The following is a 14,442-nucleotide window of genomic DNA, read 5'->3' as shown; positions in this document are numbered from 1 at the left end:
AGTCACGAGTGCTCTCCACATGAATTACGTGTGGTCCATGGCCTCTAACGATTAGCTTTAGTGGTGTTTCGATTTGTTTAATGGAGGAAGAGATTAAAGGGTCTTCATTATTTTATTAAGACGGCAATTGACCGGAACAAGGGTTTCCAACACTTTCCTCTAGGGTTTTGTTTAGCCGTGCTGCATATCTTCCTTCTTCTAAAGGGAAGACAGGGAAGACTATGTCTTTCTTGGTTTCCTGAATTTCTTCATACTAGAAGATGAGAACTGAAATTTTTATAAGGGAACGCCGTGAAGAATACGATGTCTAGAGGTTGACTGGCGAGCTGAAATTTGGTGCAACCCTTAATCTTTTCTGGGATCGATGTTTGTATAATTACAATGTCCTTAATATGCTGATACTTACGCAAAGTAACCAAGTTGACCAGGGTGACGTACTTAATAGTGGTGGGGGGATAAAATGGATATATACTGTTGATCAGCAATTGTCCAGATACTATAAATTCTTCACTCTAGCTTCGAGCCATTTGAATTACATGGCTGAATCCACCACGAAGTATTGCATTTTTTACTTACCTTGCTGTGTGAAGACTAAAAAAAGTTTTATAACTTGAAAACAATTTCAAGATTGGGATAAAGAACAAATATCGCTGGGCTGATTTTGTTTTAACATAACTTTGGAAGTTCCAATAATCTAATCAGACATATGTTGTTACAGTTGATCTTGTTTTTCAGAGAGGTTTATCTGCAGTTTTGGTAGCACTGTCAACGCTGTCAACGCTGCTGCCTTGCGACACTGCTATGTTTCTACCCTAACAAGTGACAACCCTCACCATCTCTCCGGCCACCAAAAACACAACTCTTGACCCCACAAAGAAAGGGAAAGTTGCGGCAGCAGCAATGCTTCTCGATGGAGCTTGGACGGCAGCAGATGACGGAACTTGACGTGCATGCTTGTAAATGTAGAGGACCAAGCAAAGGGAGAAGAAAGAGAACGGAAGAAAAGAAATAATTATGTGTTTAGTCGCCAAAATGTATTATTTTTGCTTGCTAAATCCACCTATAGAATCTAGTGGCAGTAGCATTAAAGCTGTAGATTGGCATTAGCTAAACACCCTTTCTTCATTTTTTATTTTTTTTTTTGGGACGAGAGCAGCGAAACCTAACTACTCTTCTCACCTTTGAATGTTGAGCAAGTTCTACAAGCAAATGCAGAAATTATATTGTTCGATGCCCAAAATTAGAGTTTTTTTCTCTTACTGGCAAATATTAATATTTTTTAGCAACTGAAAAAAAAAATTAGTAAAAAAATGAACGGTGGCATTTTTTTTGTGCAACACTTGGGTAACTTTCCAAATTTTTTATAAGATTATTGACTTTTTTGTAGCTTAAAAATTACTAATTCTTGTACTAACTTACCAACTTTTATTTGCATAAGATACTAACGCTTCGAATTTACTAATCCCTACACAGAATTATGAACCAAAATTAGAGTGATTCTCTAACGATTGTTCGTTTGATTAAATTACAAATTAGATTTATGTTAACAACTTTCATTTGAGTTACTATTAATGTTTAGTTTTTTTTTTTTTAGTTGAGTAACTTTTCTATTAAGTTAACAACTTATATTTGCCTTGGTTAGCAACCTTACATTTACTAACTCATCTAGTAAATTAGCACGACTCGCCAACTTCTTTCCTATAAAAATACCAAATAGTAATTGCATTATCAACTCTCATTTGAAATTTGCACTGATGCTTATCTATTTTTTTCTTTAATATGCCACCTTTTCTTACCACTTTCAAAATTTTATTTGTAATTCTCAGCAACAACTTAAATTTACTGACTCATTTTAGACATTACTAACCATCGTTAGAGCGAGTTATCACTTTCCTCCAATTAGATTACCCCCTTACTTTTAGTTATCAATTTTTCGCATCTTTTACCAACTTTTATTTGCTTGTCCAAATAATGCCATAAATTTACCAAAACTCTTTCTTAAATTGCTAACTTTAATTTACGTGATTTATTAGAATTTTCAATTATTAAAGTTATCTAGTAGTTGTGGTTGACTAACTCTAGCTTGAGTCAGTCACAACATTTATTTGTTTTTTTTTTTTAAATTCTATCACATTGAGTTACTTAATAAAAAAAATGGTAAGTCATTCCAATTAATATCAGTAATTTCTTATAATAGTTGGCAAATTAAAGCGTTGTTGTTAAGAAAGGTGAATAAAAATTAGTGAATTTTTTTTATTAAAAATAAGAGATATTGATAATTGAAAACCAAATAAGCATCAGTAACTTACTCAAATAAGACTTAATTTTGCAAATCTTGTGAGTAACACAAATCATAGAAAAAAGCTGGCAACTGATGAAAATATAATTGATAACTTAATAAATGAGTCAAATCGTAGATAAAAGCTGGCAATTGATAAAATTATAATTGACAACTTAAGAAATAAGTAAATGCCCAACCTACAGAAGGGGAACGCCAAGAAGTAACAGAAGAAGTGCATTGTTTACTAAATATCTCTACGACACGCCTTTGTAGTATTTTGCCACCAATTATAATTAATTCATCAATTTATGTTCTAAATATTTGTCAACCGGTGTATGAAATTCATTATGGGTCACGAAATGCCTAATTTAGCATGAAGACAACAATTTATAAATTATACACATATGATAATTCGGTAAAATCACGGGATGTTGAAAGTACAATACAACAATTGAAATAGAATACATCCGATACAAGAGTGAAGTCGAATAAGGTATATAGCCCAGAACGGCATCTACCTCCTCCGACAATGGGCATCAAAGGGTTCTTGGGTTTCAGCGAAGTTTAAGGTAGGGGAAAGGTGGATGGAAGATAAGGGGGCGTCGAGGGGTTGGTGTATCTCGTCTTTTCGCTCACTCACAACTTATCTTCCCCAGTTTTATCTTCTTGGTCATTCAGTTTTGTATTCAATGATCTTATTGGACCCTTGTTTTGGCCCACTCCATGTCCGCATATATTCATCTGAAGATCCCTCTCGTGCCCTCCCTCTGCGGATTCCAGCCTTTTGTCACCCCTGTCAGCGCCTCCCACGCCTGTCTCTCTCTCTCTCTCTCTCTCTCTCACGCTCACGCTCACAGCCACAGCCACAAAGTGCGGAATATTATGACGCAAACAAGGCACAACGCACGGGCACTCTTCACGACGCGGTCAAACCGTGCAGTGTCTTCATTTGGCGGTAGACGACGCCAGCTTTTGGGTTCAACCAGACACCCAGCGCACAGCCACGCCCATGCACGCACGACTTGGCCACAGAGAGAGAGAGAGAGAGAGAGCGATTTATTGCAGCAGGGACTGCAGCAGAAAGGGTGCAAAAACTTAGGTGCAATTAAATGGGGCAAACATAAGCCAAACATGTGGCATATATGTGTCAATTTCATTTTTAGTAATTGTAATTTACTTTACAGATAGGTTGATTCATTTTTTTTCCGCTTTTTCTCAAGATTATTTGTAGAACAATATATTTTTCACCAGTCTCGAAAATCCAAAATCATCAAGTGAATGGGTCCTTGACAAAATTTAGATACTTCCATGCTAGAGTTGGAAACTTTCCTTTGGGGAACCAATTCGTTGAATATGGCTTTTATCGGGTTTGGATTTAATCGCTGTGTTTTTAGAAAAGTAAAAAGATTCCAATTTTATTTAAGTTAAAAAAAAATTGAAGTCTCCAATTTATGTACATAATGCAATCGAGCCTTAAACTTTTCCAGATATGAATTGTAATCAAGTTCTAAGCTATTTTCAAAATGTCCGTCTCATCCACGGTTCCGCATCTTGCCTTTCTCCTGCCTAATCTTTGACTACTCGTATAAACATACACAGTGATCATCACACTTTGTTTGGCTAATCGGGTCAAGAGGGAATAAGGAGAGAAAGCAAAAGAAAGGAAGCGAAAGGAAAGAACCAAGAGGAAATTGTAAAATCTCCCTGTCATTTGGATGCGCATGATGAGAGTGCTGATGTAGATTGCATTAGAGAATGATTAAATTAATAAACCCATGTACCCTTTGTCCTTTTCGGGCCGTCAACTTTTGCTAAAGGTGGCCTTTTGAAATCTGAAAGGAGACATGAGTTGTCTCTATTTCCTCCATTTTTCTCTCCATGGTTTTGGAGAGGAATTTTGTGTGCTCTGGATGAGCCGTGTATCCCTTGTCTCTGCGGCTATTCGATTTGCTTTTGAGTGAATCTTTAGCCTTTGGCCTCCCTCTTGTCTTGGCCTTTTGAGTTAAGTAATAGGCTAGTCTTGGTAAGAATCGGCACCGTCAAATTTGATGGAATCCACTAAAGTTATATGCTTTCTAGTGATATCTTAACTACATGCAGCGCAAAAAGAAAAAGGAAACTCCACCAATTCCTCTCATGAACGATGATTGTATCTATTCAATCATGTAAATCTCTATGCCTTAAACCGTATTCTTCCTGTTCGAATTTTCGCATGCGTAGCTACTGAGAAGAAAGAGAAAACAAACAGGATCCTTGGGAGATAGATGTCCCAAGGGCCTTGCAAATCACTCCATGGAAGCTCTTGCCTTGCAGGCCACGAGCATGTAGGTTAAGAAACTGAACATCAAGCAACCACAGCACTTTGGCCATCCAACCATTAAACGATATAGCAGCCAAAAAGAAAAACTTTGACCTACTAATGCCGCTCGTTGTTGCCCCGAAAAGGGTACATATTTATGCTCCTTTTTATTTCGCAAAAATAAATAATTTGAAAAATATTTTTTGAAAATGATTGATTATATCGTTTGAAATAATTACTTATTGTAAAATATTTTCATTATCAACAACAACTTAGGTCTATATAATTTCATGGAATATAAAAATATTTTCATTTATTTATTTTTGTAAGCAACATAAGCGGATTATTTTTAGCAAAGAAAATTCAAAGCATTTATTTTTTGCGTAACAAACAAAGCTAGAATATTCGTGATCGGTGTAAAGAAATAAGAATCTTTATATGGTATTTGGATAGGCTGCGTAATATTTTGATTAAACAAACCCATTTTTATCAATGGTGGCTCTATGGAATCTGTATCATTGGTGGCGATCCAGATTATGTGACTCTAAATCTTGAATATTTGCATTTACATGTTGTAAAGACGCAATTAATTTGTGCAAAAAGAAAGGACCAATATCGAGATGATTTGGGATTAGGTAGGACAGTCACATGTCAAAATCACATTTATTATTATCCGTCAATCCGATTTGAGTGGGCGATTCATAGTTAAGTCAGATAATTTTCTTTATTTGAAGGGAAAAGAAATATCTTGTAGTGGTTTTAATTGTCTCTATACATCAAATTTTCGGTTAACTTATGTATATTATCCGACAAAGACAAACGAAGTTTCATGTTTTTGTCCGTTGCAGTAGGAGGGTAATATTAAAGTCATAGGATTCTCCATACGAAATTTGCATTAGGAAGATCATCAAGTGGCTCTTTAATCGCTTTCGCTAAATAGTATCGGTTTGTTTTTATATTGCGTAAGGAAGTCAATGCAGCATTTTGGGTCTGGCTCTATGATTAGTGCTCAACATATATTGTAGTTCATTGGCTGTATCGTTACCTAATTAGGAGCTTGGCTGCTCCAACGAGAATAATAATTCAGTGGCCGGTCATGGAAAAAAAAAAAAGGAAATATAAAGTCTTGGGCTTTGTTTGGTATAAAGTTGTTTATTTTTAATTTTATTTATTTCTCTATTTTCTGGAAATAACTCGTTTTTTTTTTTTTTTGGAACAGGGGAAATAATTCGTTTGATAAGTGAAAATATAAGGTCTTTATGAATTTAGATTTTTTTCTTCTATTTCACGGAAATTATTAGATTAAGATTTTTACTTGTTATCTTAAACCCTCTCGTTTTCATTTAGAGAATGAGGTCAGATTCATTTCACTATGCATCCAAATTGACTGAGGTAACACGTTTTCTTTCAATGAGTCTCACATTTCGTTAATTAGCACAGCCCAAATGAAAGATTAATTGTAAGAAATTCTCAGGGAAAAGTATCAAAAAAGTTATAAACCCATTGTTATTGTGTTAATTCAATCATAAATCATTTCAATTGTATCAATTAGTTATAAATATTTTTACAATTTACCAATTGAGTCCTTCTATTTAACATTGACTGAAGTCACTAACGTGAATGCTAGCTGTCCTACATGGCTTAGTCGAGCTAACATGGATAATTTTTACAATTTAAAAAAAATTAAATTTTTATTATTTTGTCTTTCATTTTTTTTCCTTTCATTTAGGCCACCAAGCTCAACAGCCAGTGGGCAAGGGCCAACAAGCCCTCATCAGATCTAAGTGAAGGGCCCCTCGCCGATCGAAAGTCCCGACCATCACTAGCCAAAATGAAAGTAAAAAGTAAAGAAAAGAAAATATTCAAAAAATATTAAAAAATATATGCTTTAGTACCACCCATATCACATAGGACAACCAGTGTTCACATCTACAATTTCCATCTAAAATTAACTAGAATGAATTAATTGATACAATTAGAAAATTTATGACTAAATTTGCATAATTGTAATAAGTTTATGACTTCTTTTGTACTTTTCGTGAAATTCTTATATACTTCAAGATCGACATGCATAATATTGTTGGCTGCACAACCCACCCACTTTATTTATATCACAAGACTACTAATATCTCAAACATGTCATTCATTTTTGAGAAGATAAGAAAATTCATAACACTTGTCACTCGATGATTAAATTCAACGAGCAACATATGTAGAACATTGGCTTGAAGCTCTTGGAAAACCCTCATGATTGACTAATGCAATGCCTTTTCGATAAGTTCATGTTGGAAACACTGTGGTGATGCGATCGAACACAACTTTCTTGAACCGAAACCCAATCTATTAGATTAAGGAACGTGAGTCAATTTCATACCTCTCTCTTCTACTCAAATCCGATAGAGATGGGCTTATCCATCAATTATGCAGTTTATACTTTTCTTTAGGCTCTAGTAGACTTTAATATAATCGAACTACTTTGAGATAAGCCAAGCTCGATATGAATAGAATCCAATTTTAAAAAAGAAAAGCTCGACAAGAACTCCTATTGCTCGTCCTTTACACGCTCAGCAAGATTGTGGTGCAGAAATCCTGGGATATTATGTCATTCAAACTTGTCCAATCCTTAAACCCCACCAGATTATGGAGCAATTTCATACAGATTTATCAAGATGAGGTCAAGAAAGAAGGGGGTATAAATATAAAAAGGATAATGAAGAAAGGTAGAAAGAAACAAGGAATATCCTAAGCAAAATCAGGGGACCCTCATTCACTTTCATCACCATCGTCAACGTCAAACACCAAGGCAAGCCCATTATGTTGGAGAGAGAAAAAGAGGGATATGAGAATTCTTGTATGGATTTTATTAACGAATGGTTTAGACATACTTATTAAACAACTAACTTGAAAATTTACAAAGAGTTCTCGTGTTATATATAATCATTTTTTTGAAAAATAAGTTAATTCAAGTTATGTATGCTTGACATGTGCATTAAAAGAAGTCTTTACCGTGACTACTATTTGTCCCCATCAGGTGCAATTGGCTCAATTGACTTCTCTTATATTTTCAACTATACATCACAAAGTCGAAACCTAAAGCAAATTAACTTTTGCTCGCTTAGGTGCTGCTACTTATAAGAGCCTCAAACTGGTGATGTATGGATAGGATTGCAAATTTTACATTTTAGCATCAGCAATCCAAATAATTATAGTTCAAGTGCATCATTTCGTAAGACAATGTGGAATCAAACATCGTCGATGCCCATCTCATCTTCTAGTTAAGGAATTATTGCATGATTTACAAATGATACGAATCAACACGATTCCCATAACAAAGTTATTATTATTATTATTATTTTTTTTTTTTTTTTTTTTTTTTTTTTTAAAGGAGGAAAAGGAACCTTTTTGGTGTCTAGAGGTTGGAGCCTTGGAGGTGTTTTTGAGTTTCCTAGAATCAAGAGTCGCCCTTAAGACACGCTCTGACTCTTCTGATCCACATTGTCCCTGAGCTAAGCGTTGGCCCCACGCTTCTCTCTCCATTTTCCCATGTCTCTCTCTCTCTCTCTCTCTCTCTCTCTCTCTCTTCCTGCAGGCTGCAGCCACGACTTCTGTTCGAAGATAGCACGCTTCGGCTCACCTCCCACCTCCTCCTCGAGCAACTCAGATCAGCGGTGTCCCCATAAAACATGAGAAGGTCTCATGTCCTGATGTGTACATGGAGCAAACTTACACATTGGATCAGCAAATTCACCATCTCTCTCTCTCTCTCGACACGGTCCTCGAACTCGGCCAAACTGCAGAAACGATGATTTAAAGATGCAGTACCTAAGGGAATTTCTCCACTGTCTTCTCAACATCAAAATTTTGATAAGCTTTCCATCCATACATCAGCTTAAATCACAAGTCAAAGAGCTAATTGGGAAATTTCTACAAGTTCAAGGACTTGACTGCACAAGCCGCACGCATAAACGTGGAATATGTTAGAAAATTACCACAATAAGCTTATTGTAAAACATCATTTTTATCTGTCCGGGGTTAAGTTTTACATGATTGTAACTTACTGGTCATGATCAAGTGAAAGATGTGGAGTCCAAAGCTTGTGATCACGTAATTCCTCTTTTCCCATATTGTATCTTTAATGAAAGGGTAAATGAAGAAAAGAAAAGGTGATAGGTCTTTCTACTTGTTGTGAACCTCACCATTCTTATTTTTTATTTGACTTGACATTGAATGGAACGAACTTGCAGACCCCTCAATTTCTTCAAATCTTTAACAAATTACGGCCAATCCGCCAGGGTTGGAGTCTCGAAACTCCATTCGCCCATAGTCACCTTTAACTCGGGTCAAAAAGCTTGACCTTTAAAGAAGATTATTAAGTTTTGATTAAATTATTCATATAATGATACATGGCAAAGAGGCGTACTGAATGGAAAACTATAAATATATTGGCAAGTGTTTTCTTGAGGGACCAGGGCGGACGCATTTGTTCCAATTTCCACACAATTGACTTTTGCAATTAGTGCTCCCAAATTTGGTAAACCCCATCAAGTCCATTTGATGTAGTTTTGTATATATTGTGCTTTTAATGTGTGGTAACCACACCATAAACTCTAGTAATTTTCTGTTTATGATAACCCATTAAACTAAAGAAATAATTGTGTGATAGTTTTTAATTTATCGTGAGAATAACAGTCTATTCTAGATCACAAAAAATCAAATAAAAAATAATTATAGATTATTGTGAGATCCACTCTTTTAAGAATTTGTCATTCACAACGAGCTATCATTCTTATAATGGTCCAAGAACTGTTATGCTAGCAAAGCCCTTTTAAAGTACAACACCTTGAAATTGGATGACATCGGTTCTTCGAATAATGTAGTAAGTTGCTACTACTTAGAAGGTGCTACCATTCTAAGGCACTTTTAACGAAATGAAGAGATTTATACAACCGACCAATTGAACATTTGATTAATACATAATCAATCAAAAATTACTTGAAAACAATGGAAACCAAAAATGTTTTCTAGTTGTACATCGAATGGCACGGATCTTGTTTGTGACTCATATTAAAGCAACTCATACTCCTTCCAAGGAGTATCTAGTCTCGCATTGGGATGACACTCAGTTGTAATTCCATAACTAGAGCAATCGTGGAAGAGTGATATCAAACAACATCTAAACATACTTAGTAACAGATTGAGATCCTATGTGCTTGGAATGATGCCAACACCACAAAATTATTCATATACCATATTAGAATCTCTATCATTTTGCCATTTACCTTACCATACAACATTTGGCTCGCTCTCCATCACGTCAACTCATCACTGGCACCCTGCCTTTAGTTTTCAAGATCTCTTTCATTCAATATGAGATTTGATACCTTATTAAGATGTATGTATGAATTGTATTAGAAAAATCATACATAGAAGAATTAATGTGGTGTGGAATAGTTTATAACTCATTAACTTAAATTTCTTTAGTGAAAATTGATTCAATCGAATATGTTGACTGGCTTGAATTTATACTCTTGTGCTCTTTAACATAAGTAACAAATTCTCATCTCAATCTCATAACCAATCACCGGATCATCCGTGCTGTGCACAGTGGTTAACCGAATCGCCATCACCTTAACAAATTCTGGAGTTGAGGAAGGGCAATAATGACGTGGACCCCACTTGCAAAATGGAGAGAGAAGGAAGGGTGCGGGCCCCGCCCCCACCGCCCATGCGCACTCTGATCTGTCCGAAACCCCCGACCCGAAAAAAATTCATTAAACCAAAGAGCTTCAGCTGTGAGAGAGAGATTGACCTAACCCTAACCCAACCTAAAGCTCCCTCCCTCCTCGTTTCTCATCCTCTCTCTCTCTCTCTCTCTCTCTTTTCCTAGCCCCAAACCCTTACCAGCAAGACAACCTCCTCCTCTCTCAGCTTCATGGAAGACACTTGAGAAACCTAAGCAGAACAAACCCCATCACCACCTCTCTACAGTCTCCCTCGAAAGGGCACTTCAATTCAGCTCAAGATTTGGTGGGTCTAGCGTGATTCATCCTCAAGAAATCTCTCTCTCTCTCTTTCTCTCTCTTTCTCTCTCTCTCTCTCTCTCTCTCTCTCTCTCTCTCTCTAGGGAAGCTCATCCCCACCAAGCAGCTCCCAAGCAAGAATTGACGATAAGGAAAGAAACAAGGCAGTTCTGGGTTCTAAATTTCTTGCGTGGAAAAGGGTAATAATTCACCAAGTGGTATTTTAAGCACACGCAAAAGAGATACCGCAAGCAAAGCCAGAAAGAAGATATGGATCCAGTGACGGCTCATGGACGTCCTCTTCCACTTCCTTTCCTCAGCCGAGACCTCCACAGCTTTACTCCTCATCACCAATTCCAATCCCACCAGCAGCAGCAGAACTCCGAGGACGACAACCTCAGCAACAACAGCGGCTTCGGCCACGGCCAGAAACGGGAACGTGACGACTACTCCTCCACCTCTGCCGCCACCACTTCCCCCACTACCGATGGGAAAGAATCTGGAGGAAGAGGAGGTAAAGAGGTCACGAGGAGGCCAAGGGGACGGCCAGCAGGTTCCAAGAACAAGCCAAAGCCTCCCATCATCATAACCCGGGACAGCCCCAACGCCCTCCGCTCCCACGTCGTGGAGGTCGCAAGCGGGGCTGATATCGTGGAAAGCATGTCGACCTTCGCGCGGCGACGGCAGCGCGGGGTCTGCATCCTGAGCGGGAGCGGCACGGTCACCAACGTCGCCCTCCGGCAGCCAGCCTCCCCAGGAGCGGTCGTGACACTGCATGGGCGGTTCGAGATCCTTTCGCTGTCGGGGTCAATCCTGCCACCCCCAGCCCCGCCGGCACTTTCTGGGTTGACTGTGTACCTGGCCGGCGGGCAGGGGCAGGTGGTTGGGGGGAACGTGGCGGGGCCCCTCATGGCGTCAGGGCCGGTGGTGATAATGGCAGCTTCGTTCGGGAACGCTGCTTACGAGAGGCTCCCGCTCGAGGAGGAGGAGGCAGGGGCGGCGGCGCCGGTGCCGAGTGGTGGTCAGTTGGGATCACCTGGAATGGGACAGCAGCAACAGCAGCAGCAGCAGCTAATGCCTGTAGACGCGAATGGAGCGTTATTGCATGGTTTTGCACCGAATCTATTGAATTCATGCAATTTGCCCGGTGAGACATACTGGGGAGCTGCTCGCCCTCCTCCCTATTGAATTAACCCAAAGAATGAAATAGATTCACCCAAATTTTCTTTTAATGTGTCCTTCGGATCTACCTTCTATTTTCTTTTTCTTTCTTTTAAATTTGACTTTCTTTGTAGTGGCCTTTCCTTTCTACTTTTTCTTCTTGTTACTTACTAATATGTGTTGGTCTTGACATTAGTCATATGGTGTTTCACCTCCTATAATTGTTTGAAGAAGGATGTGTAAATTCAAAGAAAATTCTTTTCTGTTGGATTTTGATTTTGATCAAGGCAGCTCTCTTTCATCCAGATGACTTCAAAATGAAGAAATGGCAAAATGTAGCTATAAATATCTCTCTCTCTCTCTCTCTCTCTCTCTCTCTCATTCTTTCCTGTGATAAAGAAGGAAGATTTTGGACCCCAAAAAAGGTCATTATAGAACCAAAAACTAAAATGAGGAGGAACCCAAAGTTGGGGATAGTTATAAGTACCAAATGTGGGCACTCATGAGAGCAAACACATGACTGCACACGCACAAGTACCATCTTTTTCCCCGTATCATCATTTTAACCAAACCATAAGCCCCTAGGTGTGTCCTCTCTCTCTCTCTCTCTCTCTCTCTCTCTCTCTCTCTCTGTGAACCTGTCATGATGATGGCATTTCTATACATGTCCTCATCATTGCTATCCAGTTTTTTTTTCTTTTTAAGGGCATGCATGTTCCTACTCAAAGCAAGCGAAGCCCCTATTTTTAGCGTGCGGTCCTGAATCTGGGATGAGCTTATCTCATATGAAGGGTGAAGTTGGTCTCTCTTCTTTTCCCCCTTCTTTTTCGTTTTTCTCCTACTTTTCCTGCAAGTCTATGGAGAATGGGGGGTGGGGTGGTCTCAAATGGTAGCAGAAACGAATGGGTCACACGTGCGCTGGCTCTGCGAGAGAGAAAAACAAAAGGGTTTCCTTTCCGAGGCTGCATCCGTTCCACTGCAGTTCCAATTAAAGAAGAGACAATGACCAAGACACACACTGATCCAACCTCATCAAGCCTTTTAGCTCACCAGTCACCATCTTCTCTCTCTCTCTCTCTCTCTCAAGGACAATCCAGTGTGGTGTGTGGCATCGGTCAGAGGAGTGAAGTTCGGGAGGGAATCACTGGGCGAGAGAGGTCAGTTTATCTTATTGAATGCAGCTTTTGTCTTGTTGCTTCCTATACGACACGTTGAGGGTGGTTTCTTTTTCCTTCTCTTGTTGATATCGTGGGTTTAATCCTTAACCTCGTCATGTTTTTACGGTCAATCTAATTGTTTCTGTTGTTCTTCTCATTGCTTCTTGGTTTCTAGGGTTTTTCTCTTTACGCATATAAAACACTAACTAGAAATTTTTAATTTGGTTTATTGGGAAATTTTGGTTCTTAGCATGATTTTCTAACAAGCAATACTGATATGACTGGATAACAATATCATGATCTTTTTCTTTAGAGTCTTTCTTTCTAGAGTATTTTTCTTAATGTTCTAAGTTATTCACATCGCATGAGATAGGCACCTGCTCTCTCTACAACTAATTTTACATTTATAAGACTTCTTTCATTGAAAATTATCTATCATTGAGATCATCTTAATTGATTGACTCAATTATCTTAAAATCGTGATTTGCCAGCGCAAAATTAATCTTGATAACTCATCTTTCCCTCATAATGATTTAACATGATGAAGAATTTCCTGTCACTTTAGGAGATGCTATATAGAGGTATAATCCTCAATTGGCACTCTTTAGGGATAAGTCGAATTCATTACCTATATTTTCACTATGTAGTAGGTTATTACTATCGCAGTGGTAATAGCATAGGTAATAATCCCATTATATGGTGACTAAGGAGCATGGTTCACTTTAATAACTGCATAAGTAATACAACAATACACCCAGTATCTATGGTGAATTCATGGGTTAAAGCCTAGGAGCTAATTCATGACAGGAAAAAAAATTAAGAGGATTCATATTCTCAAAACCATGTGATATAACGAGACTTCCTACATCCTATGAGATTTCTTAAAATTTTGAAGGACTCGTCAAAATCGATGTGAAGTAGAATATGAAATCTCAATAGAATATGAAATCTCAATAAAGTATGACATTATAAACAGAACAATTGAGATAACTACATCAGCTCAGTTGTTTAATTGTGAAATTAATCGAGTAATGAGGAAAAGGCTATTTGAAATGCAAGTGTGAGCTGAGATTCGCACCATAAATTCAGAAAAGGATTCATTCATTGCATGGCCTGAAAGATATTCATCATGTCATTAAGCAAAAACCCTAGTAATAAAAAGACAAAAAAATGATTAAAACAAGAATGTAACTAAACGAAGTTTTCGACTCTAATTAAGCAATGAGAAATATAATATGTCCATGGTCCATATATGTCTCGTTTGCCGGTGAGCTCAGAAAAGTTTCGTAACAGTGGTGAAAGCTTGTAAGAGTAGGCTAGTGATTGAAGAATGACTCGACTTTAAGTTTTTCAAAATCATGTCGAATTCATGCAATGAGCATGTGTTTACGCCCATGCAAAGTGCATCATTAGCATCCACATAGTCATGTCGTCTTCATCGTCAAATATGCCGGTTCGATCTGAATTATTTTTCCCCAAGTGAATATGGTTCTACAATCGAACTAACCCAGCTATATCTAGGCT

At 37.9% G+C, this 14,442-nt stretch overlaps 1 protein-coding gene across 1 annotated transcript; it reads left to right on the top strand.

The window, feature by feature from the left end:
* Positions 1–10,400: 10,400 nt before the first annotated feature.
* Positions 10,401–11,991, top strand: LOC104442235 (AT-hook motif nuclear-localized protein 22). Its single transcript, XM_010055588.3, has one exon. The coding sequence runs from the start codon at positions 10,871–10,873 to the stop codon at positions 11,786–11,788; it is 918 nt and encodes a 305-aa protein (XP_010053890.2). The 5' UTR covers positions 10,401–10,870; the 3' UTR covers positions 11,789–11,991.
* Positions 11,992–14,442: the final 2,451 nt, after the last annotated feature.

Source organism: Eucalyptus grandis, chromosome 4, assembly GCF_016545825.1.
Source record: "Eucalyptus grandis isolate ANBG69807.140 chromosome 4, ASM1654582v1, whole genome shotgun sequence".
Taxonomy (NCBI): Eukaryota; Viridiplantae; Streptophyta; class Magnoliopsida; order Myrtales; family Myrtaceae; genus Eucalyptus; species Eucalyptus grandis.
This window is presented reverse-complemented; position numbering and strand designations above follow the sequence as displayed.